Source organism: Neovison vison, chromosome 5 (genome assembly GCF_020171115.1).
Source record: "Neovison vison isolate M4711 chromosome 5, ASM_NN_V1, whole genome shotgun sequence".
Lineage (NCBI taxonomy): Eukaryota > Metazoa > Chordata > Mammalia > Carnivora > Mustelidae > Neogale > Neogale vison.
The window spans coordinates 109861827-109886009 of record NC_058095.1 but is presented as its reverse complement, the minus strand read 5'-3'; the positions used below and the strand labels follow the sequence as shown (position 1 = coordinate 109886009).

Sequence of the window (24183 nt, the reverse complement as noted above, 5' to 3'; positions counted from 1 at the left end):
AAAAATTAAAGATTCCAACTGTAATCCCCATGGTAACTATCTTTAAAATATATACAAAAGAGAATGAGAAGAAAATCAATATGGCAGATCACAAAATAATTAAACTCCAAAAAGGCAGTAATCAAAGAACAACAATAAAAAACATTTTGGAAAAGGCAAAATTATAAAGACAGTAAAAACAAACAGTGGTTGCCAGGGATGGTGGAGGAGGGAGGGAAGAAATGAGCAGGAGGGGTATAGGGGATTTTGGGGACTGTAAAATGTTTTTGTGTGGTACTGTGCTAGTGGATACATTTCATTATACATTTGTCAAAACCCGTGGAATATTCAACACAAAGTTTGAACTCTGATGTAAATCATGGACTTGGGTTGATAATGATGTGTGTTAATGTTGGTTTATTGATTATAACAAATACATCATACTGGTGTATGGAATGTTGACGTTGGGGACCAGGGGAATGTGGGTAAAGGGGAATGTGGAGAAGAAAAATCTCAAATCAATAACCTCACTCTACACCTGAAGAACTTGAACCAAAGAGCAAAATAAACCTTAAACTAGCAGCAAGAAGGAAGTAAGAAAGATTACAACAGAGATTAATGAAATAGAGATAGAAAAGCAGTAGAATTGGGGCACCTGGGTGGCACAGTGGGTTAAAGCCTCTGCCTTCGGCTCAGGACATGGTCTCAGGGTCCTGGGATCAAGCCCTGCATCAGGGTCTCTGCTTGGCAGGGAGCCTGCTTCCTCCATCTTTCTCTGCCTGCCTCTCTGCTTACTTGTGATCTCTGTCTGTCAAATAAATAAATAAAATCTTCATAAAAAAGAAAAGCAGTAGAATCAACAAAATCAAAAGTTAGTTCTTTAAAAGGATCAATGGAATTGACAAACCTTTAGCTAAACTAAGAAAAAAAAAAAGAGAGAGAGAAAGCAAATAACTAAAACCAGAAATGAAAATGAAGACATTACTACTGGCCTTATAGAAATAAAAGGGGTTATAACAGAATACTATGAACAATTGTGTGTCAACAAATTAAATATCTTAGATGAAATGGCAAAATGTTTTAGAAAAGCACAAATTACCAAAACTGACTCAACAACAAATAGAAATCTGAGTAGACCTATAATGAATAAAAAGATTGAATGAATATCAAAAGCCTCCCAACAAAGAAAGGCCCAGGACCACAAGGCTTCATGGATGCATTCTGCAAAACAGTTAAAGAAAAATGAATACCTATACCTCTCAAAATCGACTTTAAAAAAATAATAATAAAGGCGGAGGGTATACCTCTAATGGTATTCTGAACCCAGTTCCACCATGGTGGCTGGAGTAGTTCCCCCACATCACCAAGCAATTCTTAGACACCAGTTGGGTGCCTACAATTCAACTCAATTTTGCCACTACTTAGAGCTAACACCAGATTCCATAGGTAAAATGCTCAGTCCCTCAAGACTGCCTTCCAACTCACAATGCCAATCACAAGCCCAGGTTGGTAGGTACCAGTAGCTGACCAACTGGCTATAAATTAGAGGTTCCCAAGAACCATTGCTTCAGTTCAATTAATTGCCTGGAGTGGCTCACAAAACTCAGGAACCCCATTTACTTACTAGATAACTGGTTTATTATAAAGGACATTAAAGGAATTAAAGGATAAGAGTCAACAGTCAGATGTAGAGATACATAGGACAAAGTATGGAAAAAGGATATTGTAAGGGCCTATTTAGCCAGAGTGACTCCATCTTGGTTCAAAGCCATTTTGTTGTTTATGCAGTAAAACTTAAACTGACCCTGCCCCCCCCACCCCGAGAAACTTACTTAGAAGCAAGTCTGGGAAACCAGTAAAATATGGTCAGCTTGTTCCTAATAACAGAGCCAAGAATACAAGGCCAGGTCAGCCAGTTCCTGATAATGGAGCCCAGAATACAAGGACGAGTCCAGCCAGGTGAAAACATCCAATTGGTAAAGCGCACATACTATCTCCCTAACCACCAAATAATGTAAACCCGGCCTTTGGGGCACCAAACTTGGGCGCCAATTCTGACCAGAGTAATAGGTTAGTTCAAACAGCTACCATAGGGTAAATTGTAATTCAATTAGCCACCTGTGTGTGGCTTAACATTACTATACAATGTTACAATCTCCTTGGCCATCTATGTGTGGCCAGGATTTTGCTCTATAAAAGTTAATCTGTGAGGCTGGGAGGGGCTGCTCTCTTGGGAGGCGGCCCTGGCCGGTCAGCCTGACTTCTAATGCTTGGCGTAAACTAGAGCTTTGCATAACTTTCACCTTGTCTTAGTCTCGTTCCCCTGGCTGATCAATCTAACTTCTAATACTTGTCATAAAATAAAGCTTTAAATAACTTTCACCTTGTCTCAGTCTTGTTCCTCTGATAATGGACCCTAACAGGTATGAAGATTCCATGCCCTCTCCAGGCACAACTCTCCCCAAATCTCCACATACTTACCAACCTGGACACTCTCCAAACCCTGTCCTCTTGGTTTTGATGAAGGCTTTATTACATAGGCATACTTGATTAAACCATTAGCCTTTGGTGATTGAACTCAATATCCAACCCTTTCCCCTCTCTGGAGGAAGGGAGTTAGTGAGGCAGAAAGTGCCAACTCTCTCATCACATAGTTGGTTCTCTTAGAAACCAGCCCCATCCCTCAGTGCTTTCCAAAAGTCACCTTATTAACATAAATCCAGTTGTGGAAAGGGACTTGTTATGCATTTTACCTTTATGGCTCTGAAGTGATTTCAGGAACTGAGGAAAAGGGATCAAATATAACAAAAGATGTTCCCACTGCTCTTATGATTCCAGAAATTTCAAGAATTTGGAGACATGTGAGTCAGGAACTTCGAATGAAAACCAAATATACATGAGAGATATATTTTGGTCATCTGAGTGACCAAATACATATTCTTGTGAATTAGAATATCACAATCTCGGGATGCCTGGGTGGCTCAGTCAGTTAAGCGACTGCCTTCAGCTTGTGTCATGATCCCAGGGTCCTGGGATCGAGTCCTGCATCAGACTCCTTGCTCAGCAGAGAGCCCGCTTCTCCCTCTGCCTTGCCTGCCACTCTGCCTGCTTGTACTCTCTCTCTCTCTGAAAAATAAATAAATAAAATCTTAAAAAAAAAAACACGAATATCACAATCTCTAACAAATTCTGTGTTGTCAGTATAACCTAGATGCCAAAGGAAAAAAAGACACCAAAGAAAACCACAATCAACACCCCTTATGAATATGGTTAAAAATCCTCAGCAAAATACTAGCAAACTGAATCCAAAAAATTAAAAGAATTATATGTAATAACAAAGGGACATTTATTCTTGAAATAAAAGAATGATTCAAAAAGAAAATCAATACACATTAAACATAATATGTATATATATACATATTATTATACATAAAAATACAATATTCACAAAGGGGAAAAACAATCATCTTAATTGATGCAGAAAAGGCATTTGACAAGACTTAGTTTTTTGAAAGGATTAATAAAATTTCTAAATCCATAATATGATTGATTAAGGAAAAACAAAAGAAAACTCTAAATATCAAATCAAAATTTTAAAAAAAGGGGACATCACCACATGTCTCAGACATCAAAATAGAAGATCACAAAACACTAAGAACAACCTTTTCCCAGTGAGTGGCACAGCTGTGGAAATGGAAAACTTCTTTGGAAAACACAACCTGATAAAACAGTTAAACAAGAAATAGAACACCAGTATAGTTTTGTGCCTGTAACAAAATCTAATTAAGATTTTAGGTAAAAGCCTTTACACAAAGAAAGTTCTAGGCACATAGGACTTCCCCGGTGAGTCTATCAAATATTTAAGGACGAAATAACACTAGTTTATATGAACTCATTTTATGATGCTTATATAACTTCTACACCAAGGCCAGACAAGGATATCATAAGAAAGGAAAATTATAGACCACTATTTTTCATAAATTAAGTGCAAAAATTCTCAAGAAAACATTAGCAAATCAAATTCAGCAATATCAAAAATTAAAAGTGAAGGATAATGTATCATGACTAAATGAAGCTTTCACAAGAAAAGATTTTCAACAATATCACCTTAATAAATGCAAAAACTTGACAACATTCAACATCCATTTAAGATGAAAGAAAGGGGCACCTGGATAGCTCAGTTGGTTAAGCACCTGACTTCAGCTTAGGTCATGATCCTGGGGTCTTGGGTTAGAGCCTCCTGTTGGGGCTCCCAGCTCACAATGGAGCCTACTTCTGCCTCTCCTTCTGCGCCTCCCCGACTTGTGTTCTTTCTTTCTCTCTTTCTCTCTCTCTCAAATAAATACAATCTTTTTTAAAAAGATGAAAGGAAACAAATATACCTCTAAGTAAACTAGGGTTAAAGGAAACCTTTCATAATTGAATATACAGTATCTATGAAAACTATGCCACCAACACCATATATAATCAGTAAGGACTGAATACTTTCTCCCTAAGATAGGTGTAAGGCAAGAAAATTCTTTCCTTCACTTTTATCCTACATTGTAATGATGATTTTAGCCACTTACATAAGATAAGAAAGATTAGGAAGAAGTAAAACTGTCTTCATTGGCATACAACACAACTGTTTATGTAGTGGAATCTCAAAACAATCCTACCAATAAGTAAATTTAGCGTGGTTGCTGGAAACAAAGTCAGAAGTTTAAAAACTGACATAGGACTATCACCAGGGTCAAAGTCATAGAAGTCATCTAAAATTCTGACACACACACACACACACACACACACAAAAGAAAAAGAGAAAGGACAGAAGACTTTGACAGATCTTTACAAAGGATGATATACTAAGGGTCAACCATAACATGAAAATGTTCTCGTCATTGTTCATCAAGGATGACAAATTGAAACCACAGTCAGATTGCACAGCATATTCTATAGGATGACTAAAATTAAAAACTCAGGAGGGGGTCAGTTAAAAAAAACAAAAACAAACTCTCGTAGTATTCCCTTATTTGTTTTTCATATAGTGAGCTTTTTGATTTGCTGATTCTTACCATTCTGTTTTTTATTTTATTAATTTTTGCCTTATCTTTATTATTAGTATCTTTCTTCTTTTGGAAGGATTTATTTGCCGTCCTTTTTCTAACTTCTTTATATGAATGTGGGCTTCCTATGAAAAGGGTGATTTTCAGCCTTTCCTTTTCTTGTTTATGTATTTAAGACTCCAAATTTTTCTGTAATCATAACTTTAACTATATCCTCCAAGGTTCAAAATGTCGTATTTTTGAATATTTTAATTTTGAAATGATTTAAAAATTACAGAGGTGTACGTGCAAGAAAAGTAGAAAGGAAGCCCGCAGAAGTACTTCATTACCCCGGAATACTTAAGCACATATTCCCTATAAGCAAGGACATTCTCCTACGTAACCATAGGGCAGCCTTCAAAATCAGGAAATTAATATTGATTCATTACCCTATTCAACCAAGAGATCCCACTTGAAGTTTGCTAATTTACCCCATAATGTTCTTTATCACAGAGGGATCTAATCCAGGGTCACAAGCTGAATTGTCGTTTCAGTTTCTTTCAAGCTGATATGTTTCCAGCTTTCTTTGACTTTCATGACTTTGAAACTTAAAAATTACAGGAAAGTTATTTTACAAAATGTGCATTACTGTGGGGTTTTAGTATATTTTCCAGTGATTAGATATAGGTCATTCAATGTTGGCATTAATATCTCAAAATTTTTTTCTTTAATTTTATTTTATCATATGGCACATGATTTCAATTTATCCCATTACTAACAGGGTTTACTTAGATTACTTGTTTAAAGTGGTATCTTCAGAGCTTCTTCACTGTTACTTTCTTCCCCTTTGCACTTAATATATAAAAACGATGCAAATAATCCTACTTCTCATCAAATGTTCAATTTGTTTCATGTAGTGAGTATAATCTGTTATACTGTTACTGATTTTTATTCTTAAGTTGTTCTAGATTTCATGAGTAAAAGCCATTCAAGTTGTTTCTGTGTCCTTTTGACATCTTCCAGTCTTTCGCTGTGGCTGGTATGGGCTGGGGATCCCAGAGCCCTCTGAGCTGGGGCTACCCTGGTGGGATGGCTGGAGCGGAAGTGGGTATGGGCTGGGGTGGTCCTAGGACTCTTGGTGCAGAGGGTTCTCTGATGGGACAGCTGGAGCTGAAGTGGGTGCAAGCCAAGTGGTCCTAGCATGCTCAGTTCAGGGTCACTCTGATAAGGTGTCTGGAACTGAGACGGGGCACAGACTAGGGTGTACTGGGGTGCTCTGTGCAGGGGGTGCTAATGGGGTGGCTGGAGCTGAGGCAGGGGGCACACTGGGGGTTCCTTGGGATGTTTTGCATAGGGAATACCCTGGTGGGGCTGCTGGGGCCAAACAGGCATGAGCCAGGAAGTCCTAGAGCACTCCACTAGGGGCGCCCTAACAAGCCATCTGGAGACAAAGTGGGTCAGGCCTGGAGTGTTTTGGGGTGGTTTGCACCTGCGCCACCTTGCCTTGATGGCTGGAGCTGTAGTGAGTATTGACTAGGAGTGTCCCAGTGTATACTATCTTGGGGCTGCTTTAATGGGGTGGTTAGAGCTGGTGTGGGCGAGGGGACCAAGGCTCACTGAGACAAGCAGGCTCACTCTGGTTCCCAGAGCCTGCTCCTGTCTGTTCTGTCCGTGGAGAGGAAATGTTAAATGTGGTGTTCACCAGCCCCTCCGGTCCATAGAGGTCCAGCAGCTCCCCTACCATTTGGCAGAGTTCTAGGGCTTTTTCTTGAAACCATGGCTTTTTCTCTGTGCCTCAGGCTAGATGAATCTGGTACTGGTCCCTCAGTACTGTCCCTCCCTGCTGCAGTTCCAGAGGAAGCATTCAGGGTGGGGTGGGGGGCTCCCTGCCTTACCGTGTTTCCATCTCTTCTGATGTTCTCTGCATGATCTCTCTATCTTTTGTTGTGCAGAAGCCATTCAGTCAGCCCTCAGTTCTTCTTGAGGAGGAATTGCTCTGTAAATAGATGTAGAAGGGACAAGTGCATGGAGAAGGTGAGTTCAGGGTCTCTCTATGTCACCATCTTAGACCAGAAGCCTCAAAATGCTTTATTTTGATCTAAGCTTCAATCTTTATAGAGATTTCCAGTTAACTTTTACTCCTAGAGCTGTAGCCTTTCAGCCCTTTCATACCAACTCTGAGACCCTCTTGTCCTCGGTAAGCCGTGAATTCCAATTTTTATTTCTCTAGCCCTATTAGACTGGCTATAATTCTGCTCAACTTAGCTTGTCCACAGCTTTTGATTAGGCAAATGACTTAGGGAGAAAAGCAGTGTTGAGTGTTCTGTCTACCATCCTGAGATTCTCTTCTTTCTAAAAGTTTGGCTTATTAAGACCTAGTTACCTTGGTAATTCTCCAAACATTTATTGTGTTGTGTTTGTTTACCTTTTTGGTTTTAGTGAGAAGGTTGGTTTGAAATAAGGTCGTTAACCATTAGGATAAGTGAGCAATCAGATTATCTGGTTTTGTAGTGAACTTTTTTTTTTTTTTAAGATTTTGTTTTTAAGTAATCTGCACAGCTAGCATGGGTCTTGAACTTACAATCCTGAGATCAAGAGTCACATACTGTACGGACTGAGCCAGTCAATAGAGTGCCCTTTGAAGTGAATTACTTTATTTATTCATTTATTTCTTCATTCATTCATTCATTCATTCATTCATTCATTCGTTACATGGGGCTTGAATTCACAACCCTGATATCAACACCTGAGCTGAGATCAAAAGTAGGATGCTTAACTGAGTCACTCAGATGCCCCAGGAACAAACTACTTTAAATCAGAGGTTGGTGAGTTTTTCTGCAAAGGGTTGGATAAAAAAATCATAGACTTTGAGGGTTGCATGGTCTCTGTCACTCAACTCTGTTACATAATGCAAAAGCAGCTATATACAATACTTAAACTTATGAGCATGGCTATGTTCCAGTAAAACCTTAACTTAGAAAAACAGGTGGCAGAGTGTAGTTTGCTAATCCTTGCTTTAGATGGAGAACGAATGTAGTTTTTAAAGAGTTGGGTGGAACTAGTGAAGAAAAACTTTATTTCCACAGCCATTAATATTATTTTTAAAAAATATTAGACTCCAGAGTAGAATCTTGAGCTCTGTGGGGTGATATAAAAGAATTAAAGGTCATAATTCCTGATCTAGTTCAGGACCTTATTAAAAGAAGTAGACTTTTGGGCGCCTGGGTGGCTCAGTGGGTTAAGCCGCTGCCTTCGGCTCAGGTCATGATCTCAGGGTCCTGGGATCGAGTCCCGCATCGGGCTCTCTGCTCAGCAGGGAGCCTGCTTCCCTCTCTCTCTCTCTGCCTGCCTCTCTGTCCACTTGTAATCTCTGTCTGTCAAATAAACAAATAAAATCTTAAAAAAAAAAATAAATAAAAGAAGTAGACTTTCTATGAACAAAAACTTATACAAAACAAGTGTACTGATTAATCTAATACAGACCCAAGATATAAGAACTTAATAGTTGCTAGAGCAGTTCAAGAGATTGGGAAGGCCTCCACATTCTTAGTGCTTTGTACCTTTTTTCCCCTTCTTTTGAAATAATTTAATTTAATTTTGTTTTTTATTATTAACATATAATGTATTACTTGTTTCAGGGGTATAGGTCTGTGATTCATTGGTCTTACACAATACATACCACTCACCATAACACAAACCCTCCCCAATGTCCATCACTTAGATGACCCATCCTTTCCACCCCCTTCCATTCCAACACCGTCAGTTTGTTTTCTGAGATTAAGAGTCTCTTAGTTTATCTCACTCTCTGGTTTTGTCTTGTTTCATTTTTTCCTCTCTTCCCCTATGATCCTCTGCCTTATTTCTCAAACTCCACATGTCAGCAAGATCATATAATTGTCTTTCTCTGCTTGACTCATTTCACTTAGCATAATACCCTTTAGTTCCATCCACATTGTTGCAAATGGTAAGATTTCACATTTTTGATGGCTGCTCTGATCTTTATTATTTCTCTTCTCCTGCTGGGTTTAGGCTTTATTTGCTCTTCTTTCTCCAAGTCCTTTAGGTGTAGAGTTAGGTTGTAAATTTGAGACCTTCCTTGTTTCTTGAGAAAGGCTTGTATTGCTATATATTTTCCTCTTAGGACTGCTTTTGCTGCATCCCATATATTTTGAACAGTTGTGTTTTCGTTTTCATTTGTTTCCATGAATTTTTTAAATTCTCCTTTAATTTCCTGGTTGACACATTTATTCTTTACTAGGATGCTCCTTTAGACTCAATGTTTTGAGTTCTTTCCACCTTTCCTGTTGTTATTGAGTTTGAGTTCCAAAGCATTGAGGTCTGAAAATATGCAGGGAATGATTCCAATTTTTGGTACCAGTTGAGACCTGATTTATGACCCAGGATGTGATCTATTCTAGATAATGTTCTGTATGCACTAGAGAAGAATGTGTATTCTATTGTTTTAGGATGGAATGTTCTGAATATATCTGTGATGTCCATCTGGTCCAGTGTGTCCAGTGTGTTGATATTTTGCTTGGATGATCTGTCCATTTCAGTAAAGGAGATATTGAAGTTCCCTACTACTATTGTATTGTTCATGTGTTTCTTTGATTTTTTTAAATTAATTGGTTTGTATACTTGGCTGCTCCCATGTTAGAGGCATAGATATTTTAAATTGTTAGATCTTCTTGTTGGATAGTGTTCTTCCTCATCTCTTTTTATAATCTTTGGTTTAAAACCTAATTTGTCTGATATAAGGGTTGTCACCCTAGCTTTCTTTTGATGTCCCTTAGCATGGTAAGTGGTTTTCCACCCCCTCACTTTAAATCTGGTGGCTTCTTTGGGTCTAAAATGAGTTTTTTAAAGATTTTTATTTATTTATTTGATGGAAAGAGAGATCACAAGTAGGCAGAGAGGCAGACTGAGAGAGAGAGAGAAGCAGGCTCCCTGCTGAGCAGAGAGCCCAACGTGGGGTTCGATCCCAGGACCCTGAGACCATGACCTGAGCTGAAGGCAGAGGCTTTAACCCACTGAGCCACCCAGGCACCCCAGGGTCTAAAATGAGTTTTTTTGCAGATAGCATATCAATGGGTCTTGTTTTTTTTAATCCATTCTGATAACCTATGACTTTTCATTGGGGCATTTATCCCATTTACATTCAGGGTAACTATTGAAAGATGTGACTTTAGTGCCATTATATTACCTGTAAGGTGACTGTTACTGTATACGGTCTCTGTTCCTTTCTAGTCTGTTACTTTTAGGCTCTCTCTTTGCTTAGCTAATCCTTTCAATATTTCCTGTAAGGCTGGTTTGGTGTTTGGAAATTCTTTCAGTTTTTGTCTATCCTGGAAGCTTTTTATCCTCCTCTTATTTTCAATGACAACCTAGCTGAATATAGTATGCTTGGCTGCATACTTTTCTCATTTGGTGCTCTGAATATATCATGCCAGTCCTTTCTGGCCTGCCAGGTCTCTGTGGATAGGTCTGCTGCCAATCTAACTTTTCTACCTTTGTAGGTTACAGACCTCTTGTGCTGAGCTGCTTTCAGGATTTTCTCTTTGTCTCTAAGACTTGATTTACTATTAGATGATGGGGTGTGGACCTATTCTTATTGATTTTGAGGGGGGGTTCTCTGTGCCTCCTGGATTTTGATTCCTGTTTCTTCCCCCACATTGTGGAAGTTCTCCACTATAATTTGCTCCAATATACCTTCTGCCCCTCTTTCTCTTTCTTCTTCTTCCAAGATCATAATTATTCTAATATTGTTTCATCTTATGGTCTCACTTATCTCTCACATTCTCCCCTCGCCATCCAGTAGCTGTTTATCTTTTGCTCAGCTTCTTTATTCTCCATCATTTAGTCTTCTATATGAGTAATTCTCTCTTCTGCCTCATTTATCCTAGCAGTTAGAGCCTCCTTTTTGATTGCACCTCGTTAATAGCCTTTCTGATTTCGACTTGGTTGGATTTTACTTCTCCAGAAAGGAATTCTCTAGTGTCTTTTATGCTTTTTTCAAGACCAGCTCATATCTTTATAATTGTCATTCTGAACTCTAGATCCATCATCTTACTAGTGTCCATATTGACTAGGCCCCTGGCAATCAGTACTGCTTCTTACTCTTTTTTTTGATGTGAGTTTTCCCAGAGAAGACTAGATGAACAAGAGAACAAAATGCTAAAAGGGTAACAATGACCTGATAGAAATATACACTAAACAATCAAAGGAGACCCAAAACTGGGGGGAAAAGAAAAAAAAAAAGAATATGATCAGGCTGGTGCATAGAACAGAGCCATACACTAGATTTTGGGTGTATTTTGGTCTGTTAGAGGAAACAGCAACCCAAATTTTTAAAGAAAGAAAAACTTATATATATATATACAAAAAATAAGGTTAAATACAATAAGGTTAGATAAATAAATAAATAAATAAAGTTAAATACAATGAAGGGATAGAATAGTAAAGATAGTAAAGATGAAAATTAAAAGAGACTCTAAAAAAAGAATTGATGAGATAAGAAGTTGGTTGAAAAGGGAAAGAAGAAAAATTCAAAAAAAGAAAAAGAAAAAGAAGGAAGAATTTAAAATTAAAGTTGAAAGACTAAAGCATCATGGGGAAAAAGTCATGAATTCTATGTGCTGTATTCCCCTAGCACTGATGAGGTGTTCTCATTGATCAGTAAACTTGGTCTTGGCTGGATGTTCTTGCTGAACTCTGGGGAAGGGGCCTGTTGCAGTGATTCTCAAATGTCTTTGCCCAAGGCAGAATTGCACCGCCCTTGCCAGAGGCCAGGCTAAGCAATCTGCTCAAAGATTTTGCTCTTCGGAGCTTTGTTCCCTGAACACTTTCCATAGAGCTTTGGAGTATGGGAATGAAAATGGCAGCCTCCTAGTCTCTGGCCAGGAGGAGCCAAGAGCTTGGGGCCCCACTCCTCAGTGCACCCTCGGAGAAAAGCAGTCAGTCACTCCCATCCCGTGGTCTCCAGCCACGCTCTGTGCTCACCCGGCCTGCGACTGAGTGTGCGCACAGCCCCATTTGGAGTCTCCAAACCTAGTGGATTCCTGCAGTGCGCTCTGAAGCCACTCCTCCTTGGGGTAAGAAAGGGAGTTTCCCCAGTTCTTTCACTTGTTGAACCCCTCCTCTAAGAGCTGTGGCCCAACTGTGCCTCGGATCATGGTTTAAGGTAACCCTGAGCGGAAAGCCCACTCCTCGGCTCTATCTCTGTGGCCAGCTTCTCTACCCCATATCTGGGAGCTCTGCCACCCTCAGACGGCCCTGGTCTTTCTGCAACCCTGAGGGTCCTGAGACCACACTGTCCCCATGAGGGTTCCACTCCCTGCTTAGTCTCTGGAGCAACGTCCCTTAGTGGAGCAGACTTCTAAAAGTTCCGATTTTGTGCTCCATTGCTCCACGGCTTGCCTGGAGCTGGCCCCTCCCCCCACGGTCTCTCTTCCCATATATCGCCTCCATTCACTTCTCCATATGTCCTACCTTGCAGAAAGTGGTCACTTTTCTGTTCCTAAGGTTGTTGCTATTCTTTTCTTTGATCTCCTGTTGAGTTCATAGGTGTTCAGAGTGGTTTGATAGCTATCTAGCTGAACTCCTGGCACCAGATGAAATCTAGGTCTCATACTCCTCCGCCATCTTGGACCACACTCCTCTAAGGCTTAGTTCCACACAGCCTTTGCATGATAACCACAGCAAACGGGTTTTATGATGGGATGGTAAAAGAGAGATCCAGGATACCTGTGGTGGGCCAGCCTCCTAGTGATGGTCCTGGGGATTACATGAGGCAACATGAAGGTTCTGGATATTCACTCATTCAGCCAATATTTATTAAGAACCCCCCATGTGCCAGTGGTAAACTATGTATTTTAACTATGTATCAGTGTGCAAAACAAAAGAGAATGCCTGTTTCGTGGAGCTTATTAAAATTTAGTGAGGTGAGATCAGACATATATTTGTACATAGTCTGTCCTATGATTATAAGAACTATGAAGAAAAATAAGGCAAGTGACAGGGAATTATCGTTGGAGCACTGGTTTGAGATGTTGCTATCTGTCATAGGTTGGTTAGGAAGGCCTCTCTGGCCAGATGACATATGAGTAGACAGCAGACTCTGTGCTGGCCACTGATGAGGTGAGACTATATAGTTCATGGGATAACATGAGGGAAGAAATTTCCAGGCAGAAGGAAACGTAAAGGCATCTAGTTGTCTGAGCACACTGTGATAAACACATATCTGCTCTGTAAGTACAGCACCAGTTCTGCAGAGAAAAGTGTTTATGACAGGAAAAAAGACCACCCACTTTTGTCTATATACACTACTTAAGTAAAAGGTCAGTCGTGAAACCAGTACTCAACTTTAAGGTTCTTTAGCCATGAGCCCTTCATTCTCATATGATATGTGGCATAGTCTAACGCACCTGCAATGATGTCCCCCTTTTCTATAAGCTGAGGTCTGATCATCCAACAGTGGTGTCCCTTGGTCCATTCAGTTGACCACTACTGATCCTACGACCCTTAAGAAACAAGTGTTTCAATTATCCTGGAGTGTTAAAGATACTGAGGACACCAAACATGTCTTAATCCGTTCTGACTGCTATGACAAAATATCATTAATTTCTCCCAGTTCTGGCAGCCCTGGAGTCCAACATTGAGGGGTGTCAGCTGATTTGTCTCCTGGTTAGAGATCTCTTGCTCACACCTACTTTCTTCCTATATCCTTACCTGATGGAAAAGAGAGCTCTGGCCCCTTCTTCTTCTTATATGGGCACTAATCCCATTATAAGGGCTCCACCCTTAAGACCTTATCTCACCCTAATTACCTCACAAAGGCCTCACCTCTAAATGCCATCACATTGGGGTTTGGGTCTTTAACATAAAGGTTTGTGGGCAGCGCAAACATTTAGTTCACAGCAGCGCACAGTTTTCCTCAATCAGAATTGGCATATTTAAACACGAAGTTTTAGATAGACATTAGATTAATAGAATAATAACAGAAAAAGAGGTAGAAACAAGAAAAAATAAGATAAAAGAGATAATTAAATATAAAATATATTCACTTACATTTCAGCACACAATGGATACTCCATATATGTTTGTTTGTCATTAATTGAAATAATTCCTGTTACACATCTAACACTAAACTTATTATAAACATGAATACTTAGCAGAGTTTCTATTTGGTTTCTATCCTTTCCATATTTAGGGAATTATTATTATGGCAGACTAACAAATGAATGGAAGATGAGTATAGCCTTGTTAGTGTCCTGTGTCAAGCACTGTCACTCAGTTATGTGCTCATTTATTTTTACTTTGGTATAAAATATTTTATGGATTGTTAATTAACCTCTTATCACTTGTCACTTTCTTTTAGGGCTTTTTTATCACAAATTGTCCAGACTTAACGATTTTGGCCTCCCAATTGGTATATCTTAACTTATCCTTCAATGACATCAGTTACTTCCCCACAGAAGTGAGTCCATTTTTATCATTGTGTACATTGCACTAATTTCTTATTAATAATAATTATAATAAAAAATAGACATTTGTGATACCCTGGAAAAGAGCAAAAAAAGAGACAGGTGATAGAGCCAATCAATGTTCATTCGTTGATTCTACTATATTAGTTCAAAGGGTTTATAAAACGTACCAAGTAGAGATCTGTGATACTTGATCATTCTACTCATGTTTGTTTCTCTTTTCTGTTCTTCAGATACTTTGTCTTAAAAATTTACAAATACTATTACTAAGAAATAATCCTATCAAAGAAATCTCTTCTGAAATTCAGCAACTTAAGCTCCTTAGAGTTTTCAGCATTGCCTTTAATTTGATTACTACTCTTCCACCTGGGTAAGGTCAATGGCTTGAGATTATGAGCACAGAAAATAAAGAGCTTATAATTTAGAAAGAGATCAATTTCCCTTTTGAAAGCAGCTAGCAACTGATTGATTCCCGTTCTCTTGCAGTTAGCTTACTTGCTTCTTATCATTGTGTTAAAAGCAATCATAGCAGCTACATAGATGGCAGCTAGTGAGGGGCTAGTGAATGCTCATCTAGAGATCCATTATTTGAGTATGGATTAAATGAACACCAATTACAGAAAAAGGCTTGAGTGAGAAACTTGCACTGATCCCTTGATAGCCTTTGTGCATTTGGAAAGGACACTGCATATGGAATTAGGTAATCTAGACTTTTAACTTCAAAACTGATAATGATCTGTTTTATCTGGGGAATCACTTAACCTTCCTAGTCTCAATTTCCTAATCTATAAATCAAGAAATTAGCCAATATGATATGTATCATCCTTTAATAAGAATGTTGATATTTGGGTATAAAGGAGATGGAATTTTTCCAGACTTATGGACTGGTGATAATTTAATTCTTAAACCAAAACCTTAGCCAAATGCAAAACGACATACATCTTTCAGTTAAACAAATTGGATGTGGGTAGGCAAAGGGACAGGGACTCTTATACAGTTGAGCATTTTGTAAAGAAGATTCTCACTGAAATTAAGGAAATGCATCAAAATTCATTTATAGGGACGCCTGGGTGGCGCAGTTGGTTGGACGACTGCCTCCGGCTCAGGGCGTGATCCTGGAGTCCCGGGATCGAGTCCCACATCAGGCTCCCAGTTGTTCACTCAGCATTGTTTATATTTATCAATCCAACAAATTCTGCATTAATAAACTGTAAAACTATTCAGTCATTTAAAAGAATTAAAAAAGCATGTTAAACTTACACCATTCCTGTATATAAACACATTTCATATTATACATAATACATATATAACAAATCAACACTAAAAGTAAGAATATTGCATTGTGTGTATTTTATTTCTATTTAAATCATCTATTTTTTCAACAGTAACATAAATTATATTTTCCCTGCCTTGATTCTAGAAGCAGCTGTTTCTCTAAGCAAACTCTGCTTCCTTTTCATTGGAAGATGGTATTTAAAACCGAGATCCGTATACACTATGGAGTATTATGCCTCCATCAGAAAGGATGAATACCCAACTTTTGTAGCAACATGGACGGGACTGGAAGAGATTATGCTGAGTGAAATAAATCAAGCAAGAGAGTCAATTATCATATGGTTTCACTTATTTGTGGAACAAAACAAATAGCGTGGAGGACATGGGGAGTTAGAGAGGAGAAGGGAGTTGAGGGAAATTGGAAGGGGAGGTGAACCATGAGAGACTATGGACTCTGAAAAACAATCTGAGGGGTTTGAAGGGGGGCGGGTGGGAGGTTGGGGAACCAGGTGGTGGGTATTAGAGAGGGCATGGATTGCATGGAGCACTGGGTGTGGTGCAAAAATAATGAATACTGTTATGCTGAAAATAAATAAAAGAAAAAAAAAGAAAGAAATATGCAAGGAACTTTCTTCCATGTGTTTTCATGGCCTGATTAAAAAAAAAAAAAAAAACCCCGAGATCTGGGTGCTAGAAGTCCCAGTGCTACTGGGATAACATTGCTTCTAGACCCCCTGGGAACAGAGCTAAGTAATACATGTGAGGCTACTAATCTCTGTGTACACATGTATCTATATTTCTGTGTGTGTGTGTGTGTGTATATATGTATATATATATATTTGTAAATATACACACACATAACCCTGTGTATATATACACATATACACACACAGCTACATATATGTATGCATATAGAGGCCCATATATATGTATATATGCATATATGAATATGTACATCTAAATAAAATTTATATTTAATAATCTGTAAAATTGTAATTATGACCTTTAATGACTGTAACTGTCATTTAAAGAAAATGTAAAAATTCCTAAAGCAACTACAACTTGTTCATAGCTACAGGGTCAACATTGCTCTGTATTTAGAGATTAAGCAAATTAGTGTGAACTATTGGTTAACTATTGGTTATACTCAAAAAGTTTTAAAAAGCTATTTCTAAAAAATATTAGAGTTTCTAAAATAAAGCAGTATATTTTTCAAGATTTTATTTATTTACTTGACAGAAAGAGAGAGCTCAGGCAGGGGGAGCAGGAGAGGAGAAGCAGGCTGCCTGCGCAGGCTCCCTGTCGAGCAGGGAGCCTGAGACAGGGCTTGATCCCAGAACACTAGGATCACGCCCTGAGCCAGAGGCAGACACTCAATCAGCTGAGTCACCCAGGCCCCTCCGAAGCAGTGTATATATTTTGAATCAAATAACATGGGTTATGTATGCATATCAAGGGGAGATCGACAGCACAAAGTCAACTGAGGCCTAAGTTATTGTTGCTACTATTTTTGCCCTGAGCTGCTTGGGGCACAAGCTATGCAAATGGAGATACTAAAGCCCAGGTTCTGGAGACACAAAGAACTGGGTCCTCATCCTAGCTATGCCCCTTACAGATAGGCCCTCTACAGTTATAGTTATGCCCTTGATTATACTATGGAAAGGTATAATCAATGCTCTCAGATTAAATGTTTAAAGTTTTGTGACCACGAAAACGTCTATTTAGTTTTCTTGTAAAATAAAGACAACAGATCACTTAAAAAATCCAAAAGGTTTCTTCTTTTCCCCAAAGCTTTAGGATAGCATTTGTTCATGAAATACATGGGATTTTTTTTTGTTCAGTTAAGAGGTAATGACATCACCAGAATGTGTCTCTCTCCTTGCCTTGTTTTTTGGTTGTTGGGCTTTTTTACCCCTTTTTTTCTGTTTCTTGTCTTTTTCATCCCAGAGCCCCCCTGGAAGGCCCTGACAGACTCCAGAAAGAACCGACTCCACTAACACCACTAACACCTTGATTTTGGACTTCCAGCCTCCAGAACTGGGAGGGAATAAGTGTCCATGGCTCTAAGCCACCTGGCTTGCGGTCACTGGTTACATCAGCCCTAGGAAACAAATACAGCAACCAAGAAAAGACTCTCTCTAAATGTTTTAGAAATTTCTCAGGTGGCTTTTTCTGTATGGGGCTTTATCTGCTCCAAACATTTCAAAGCTGTCTTAAAGGATAGAAGAATCATTTTAGGAACTTTGATTGTCATTAAGTCACCTATAATGAAAAGAAGTCCATAAATTTCAAGATTGTAGGAAAATGTAGTTTCTCCGTATTTCTACCTCTTTGCTCAGGTATTTAATTCTTTATTCATGCCTAGTAATGACAAGCAGGTAATCATTTTTAATTCCATTTTCTTTTTCTGTCTAAGGTTATTTCTTTTGTCCCATCTTGAGGAACTTGATATTTCCTACAATGGTATTGCTTCCATTCCTAATGAAATCCAGAAACTCAGGTAATCTGAAACTTGTTAAGTACACAAAGCCATATGCCCTGTCAGGACATATTTGGTAATGACTGTGTTGGAGAAAACTGAGTTCGTTCATACATTTAATAGCCACAAAATGTAATATATGAAACGTCACATTTATGAAAACGTAACTTGAATGACTGCCATTTTTAAGACATAACATTTTCAGTAATTATTTAAAAGTTGTACTGATGGCTTCTTAATAGAATGACATGCTTCATTTTGTCCATTTTTCTGGATGTACACCTGTAGTTCTTATCAGTTTTATTTCTTAGGGATAAGGAAATACATATAACAGTGTAAGCCTAATACCAAGCCCTGATTCTTTCTCACATTGACTTTTAAAATCTCACATCTGAAGTTCATCTATGTCCTTACAGATCAGTACTCTTTTGATTATATTCTTTTGATTATGACTTTAGAATAATTTTTAATAATTAGGAGGGAGATTGTTTTTCAATAATAGCCTTTCAACTATTCTCCTTAGATCATGAGTTTTAAGAGCATTTAATATACTTCCAAGCCCGTCTTCCCCCCCAAAAAATAAACACAAAATTGAGATTTCAATTATAATTGTCTTGAGTTTACATATAGGTTTTGAAGAATTTACATTTCTGATGTTAATAAATATTTTCATCCTAAAACAGAGCATATTTTTTCATTTGTTCAGATCTTGTTTTATGTCCTTCATAGGAATTTATGACTTGGGTGCCTAGGGGTTGACTCTTGTTTTCAGCTCAAGTCATGATTTCAGGGTTGTGAGATCGAGCCCCACATCCAGACCCAAATCAGGCTCTGCACAGAGTCTGCTTGAGATTCTTTCCCTCTCCCTCTCCCTCCTTCTCTGCCCCTTCTACCCCCGCCCCCCACTCTCTCTAAAATAAATAAATAAAATCTTTTAAAAGATTTATGACTCGCTTCACATTAAGTCCTTTATCTTTATTACTAAACTTCTTTAAGTATTCTATAATTGTGTTGTTATTATGAATGTAACATTTTCTATAATTTTCATTTCTCGCTGACTATTGCCCGTACAGAATAGAGAAAAGCTATTTCCTTCCTTACATGAATTTAAAATTAAGCTATATAACCCAAATTATCTTCATTCTGGCTCAGTTTGACTAGATTTTGTTTGGTTTTCCAGGAGCATAGTCTTATCTACAGTAAAGTGGGATGATTTTATCTCTGCTTTTCTAATATTTGTACAAATTATTTAATTTCCCATGTGACAATCTTTATATTTTAATAGGGTAATCCAACCTCTTCACCTTTGTTATGGCCCATATATTCAATTTTTTTCTTCCATTTTACCTTGCATTTACTGTTTATTTACTTTATTCTTTTCCTATTTGCCTTGGGTGTGTGTGTGTGTGAATTTTATTAAGTGTTTCTCCTGCTTCCACCCCAACTTCTCTGCCTCCCAGAGCACGATTACCTCAAGAGCACCGCTCTGTGTGTTTGTCAGTTTTTCTCTTCTGGCTGCTCTGCCATCTGCTCAGGACCAAAGGCGGTCACAAGAGCACCATTCAGAGAGCGCCAGCGACGTAACAGGAGGAAGTTTCTCTGCTCCCTGCAATGCTCAGATGCTCAGCTGCTAAGGCTGTCTCCGGTGGAGCTCTTGCAGCTTTAGAGACTGCTGAGTCTATCAAACTCCTCAGAACTCATCCAGAAGAAGGATGAGCCCAGACTGCTGAAGCCTCTGAGAAAAGGCAACTCAAAAGGGGCAGCCTCCCCGAAGGGGTATTTAGGGACCCCCACTGGCATCTCCCTAGAGTTCACCACACTTATTCTGGCTGTCCTTTGGGCTCTCTGCTGCTGGCCCTAAGGTCCCTAAAGGGAGCAGAGTGACCATGCCAGCTCTCTCCTTTGGGACCACAGTAAAGCCTGGGGTATGGCTTCCCTTTTCCAGTCTGTGACAAGTGCAGTAGTCAGACTGTGGCTGTGGGATGAAGACAGGTGAAAGGCCATGTTCCTAGCCCCATTGTTTCAAATCCTACCAAAGAATTTAAGTTGTGTGAGGAGGAAACTACACTGCACATGAGAACCAAGAGTTCCCAGCAACTTTTGACCTATAGCCCGCATGTCATCCTTTTCACTCCTAGCATCTTTGACAAGTTGGACTAGACTTTGATTTGTTTTTATGTGTCCCTCATAAACAGATACTTTTCTGTCTGTCTCCAGCACTAAGTAGAAAGATGAGTAACTGAAAAAAAAAAAAAAAACAAACCCACACACAAAACAAAAACAACACATCAAAAAAACACCATCAAGGCAGGTAGTATAAAATGAGAAAATCAGTAATGTTTGTTCTCTTCGAACAAAGGAATCGCTGTTATCAGAAACAAATGGCACAGTAAAAACCAAGGGGATTCAGGTGATGAAAAATCAAAACTGCAACATAACACATGATATTTTTTGCTAGTGGTAATTTCACTGTTTTGATTAGACTTGAAGGAAAAAATATGTACTGATGTTCAGTTTGTCTATGAAAATATATTCTATCATTATACTATACTAGAATTTTTCTTTTTCCATAATGATATGTTGCAGAGACCCAAAGTACATGCTTTAACTCTGCTATTCACACAAATGCACTGATCTGCATAATAACAAACTGTGTCATTTGCTTTGTAATTCTCCGGTTCTAAGGAAATACTTAAACACTTGGACGTTATTGCTACTACCTTTGATGCCAATTTGCAGGAACACTGGGACAAAAAATTTTATTTTGCCATTATAAATTGCATATAAACTTTTAAATTTGGTTTCCTTTATTTGCAGATCACTTGAAAAGCTGAATGTGGATGGGAACGAACTGACGACTTTTCCATCCTCAATTTTGAAGCTTAACCTGAAAAAAATCCTCTTTGAGAATACTTTCACTCATCCTATGTTCTGGAAAGAGAATTCTTTGAATAGCCCACCATCCCTTACTCAAATTGCTTCTTTTTTCTTTTTAAAAAATAATCTACGTGAATATTATAATGTGATCCCAGCAGAAATTCAAAAGCTACTCAAATGGTAAGCAGATTCGGACACCCTTTTAATGAAAATACACCTTTAAGCATTTAAAATGTTGTTCCCCAGAGGCCAGATGACAGTTCTGCTATTAACACATCCATATCGCAGCCTCGAACACACATAGAATTCTTTAAATTTCTCCTTCTGTCTCTTCAGAGTAATAATGGAGTCTGAATTCAGCCTGTTTCCTAATATTCTCAAGTTACTGCTTTATTCCAGTGTGAGTTACAAATTGCTGAGGCATGGCTGGCCGCATCTATACGGTGTGATTTTAATATTTTCTGTGAATTACTAAGGACACAGAAGTGGTTTCTTCCAAAAAAGGGTTCTGTGGTCCCCGGCAGACTGTGTGGGGAAACACTTTGTAGTCTAATCTCCTAGAGACCAGAAAGAGAGCAGCCTTATTTAGAGCATTTTTTCCTCCTCCAGGATTAATGACCAGTGCAAGAATCATTGCCTAATCTCAGGACCAGGGTTTCTAAAGCCCATGCACTAGGAGTCCACTCAGCTTCTCTCGTATTTTCTTCCGATGGTATAAAACTATTTTTACACTCACCAGTCCTTATATTATTGATTTAACAAGTCTTTGTTGTCTGCCTAAGTAAATTTCCCAGCAGTGTATAAATTACCAGTATTGACTCCATAAAAGGCAGGAAGCCTAAACAGATAGTAATCATCAAAGAAATTGAAAATGTGATTAATAATCTACCAATAGAAAAGGGCCCAGGACCTGAAGCATGTTAAATCTTACTAGTAATCAAGGAACTGCAACATTAATGGCAACAACAGATATTTTACCTGTTTTATTAAGATTAAAAAGATTGACCTTAGGGGCGCCTGGGTGGCTCAGTGGGTTAAGCCGCTGCCTTCAGCTCAGGTCATGATCTCAGGGTCCTGGGATCGAGTCCCACATCCGGCTCTCTGCTCAGCAGGGAGCCTGTTTCCCGCCCCCCCCACCTGTCTCTGCCTACTTGTGGTCTCTGTCTGTCAAATAAGTGAACAAAAACTTAAAAAAAAAAAAAAGATTAATCTTAAACGTTGTCATTGGATGCCCCAAATCTAGATCACTATATACCAGTAGTAGTGCTGTAAATTGGCAAAAGCTTTGTGGAAGGCAACTGGACAGTATCTACTTACCCCTTGAAACAGAAATGTAAATTGTCAGAATCCATCTCATAGAAATAGTTACACGTGAACACAAAGTTAGGACTAGGGATGATAACTGCAGTGTCAGTGTGCATCAATTAAAAAGTGGTAAAATAAATTATGGTGTATCCACATGGAATATTATGATGCTATTACTATGAAGCAAAACCAAATGTATTGCAATAAAAAGTTGTCCAAGACATTTTGTTAAATCACTTTTGAGATTTTATACATAGACTTTAACATGTATACATTTTTATATTAAGTTTTACTTTTTATAAATCTAAAATTGGCAAATTATACCAATGGCTACATCACCAAGAAAGTATGAGTGTCCCTGATGAGTCCCATCTTCACCAAATGTCATGCTGTCAGCTTTTCCATTTTGCCCATCTGATGATTATGAAATGGTATCTGTCCTCTCTGATTACGGAGATTGAGAAGCTCCCCTTCTCAATGTTCTCTAAACATTCAAGTTTCTTCTTCTGTGAATAGTCTGTTCATGTGCTAATGTCAGTGGACTAATGGGGTTGATGTCTTTTTTTTTTTTTTTAACTGATTCGGCAGCATTTAAAAATATATACAGACACTAATCCTGTACAAAGCTAGGATATAGTCCCTTTATTTTTTTAAATAGTATCATTATTTTGAACTATAAAATAATGCATAATTATTATGGAAAGTTTGGAAAATACAGAAAAAGATTACAAAGGCATATAAAATTTCCTGTGATCAAACTGACCAAGAATAATTACTGTTTTCTACTTGGAATCTCTCCTTAAGAGTGTTTCCTGCTATGCATCTATACTTTTTTGTTTTAGAAAACCAAGATTGTTTTATATACATTTATCCACTTTATTTTTTAGCATTTACTTTTTACTTATGTATGTCTTAGTTCCTCAATTAGAAGGTAAGATCAATAATGACAAAGGCCCTATTTTGCACTACTGTGAGTCTCACATAACATCAAGCACAATAGTCTTTTCTTCAGTAGAGATTTACTAAATATCGACTTGATGTGTCTTCCCTTGCAGCACATCTAGGTGTGAATGGTGTCAAGGTCCCATGTTCGGTCAAGGTTTTCGAGTCATCCGATCCTATGATGGTTTTGGAACAACACACCTTCCTATTTTGTTTCTTGTGTGTTCTTCTTCCTGCTATAGAGAAGTAAAGGAACGCAGTTTTGTTTCAGGTAGTATTCCTAGTGGAAAAATAACTCTAAATTCTGAGTTGATAAGTCAGGCGATGATTTAGGAGTCCCACTTTAAAAGCCATTAGAGTTTATGCCTATAGTAATTAATCTCTTTGAGAGTACAGCTTCTTGCTTCTGTGGCTCCTCTTTGTAATCCCGGCTCCTTAGGAAAGTTTGCGACTGTTGGGGAGTGGTTGCAGAATGATTACTTAAGAAGGATTAGTAAAAGGTCTTTGGATTTCAGCGGAAATCTAGAAAATTTCTTTTAGAGCACATTTGCTGTCAAATGAGAAATGATGGAAAACTTTGCAAAAACAGGATTTACATTACAACTGGCACTTTCATGCATCCATTCCAAGAGATAAGATAGCATTTCAGAGTCATCAGTGGGGTTCATGTCTCAGATGAGTTCAAAGTCATGTACCCAAGTTCTCTTTGTGAATTTCTGTGGAAATCCGTCCAGTGCCAACCAGCTCAATTGTGGATTGTTTTAGGGAATAAAAGATTCATTCCAGTCCTATATTAGTTGTTTGAATTCATTACCCAGGC

General features: G+C 38.4%; 1 protein-coding gene across 1 annotated transcript in view; it reads left to right on the top strand.

The window, feature by feature from the left end:
• The window catches only part of LRRC63 (leucine rich repeat containing 63), a 39944-nt gene extending 16248 nt beyond the window's left edge, over positions 1–23696 (top strand). The window contains exons 5-9 of the mRNA XM_044250672.1: positions 14380–14478; positions 14719–14855; positions 18177–18260; positions 21057–21296; positions 23477–23696. Of these exons, the coding sequence (XP_044106607.1) occupies positions 14380–14478; positions 14719–14855; positions 18177–18260; positions 21057–21296; positions 23477–23696 (780 nt within the window). The remainder of the gene's footprint in view (positions 1–14379; positions 14479–14718; positions 14856–18176; positions 18261–21056; positions 21297–23476) is intronic.
• The last annotated feature ends 487 nt before the right edge of the window (positions 23697–24183 follow it).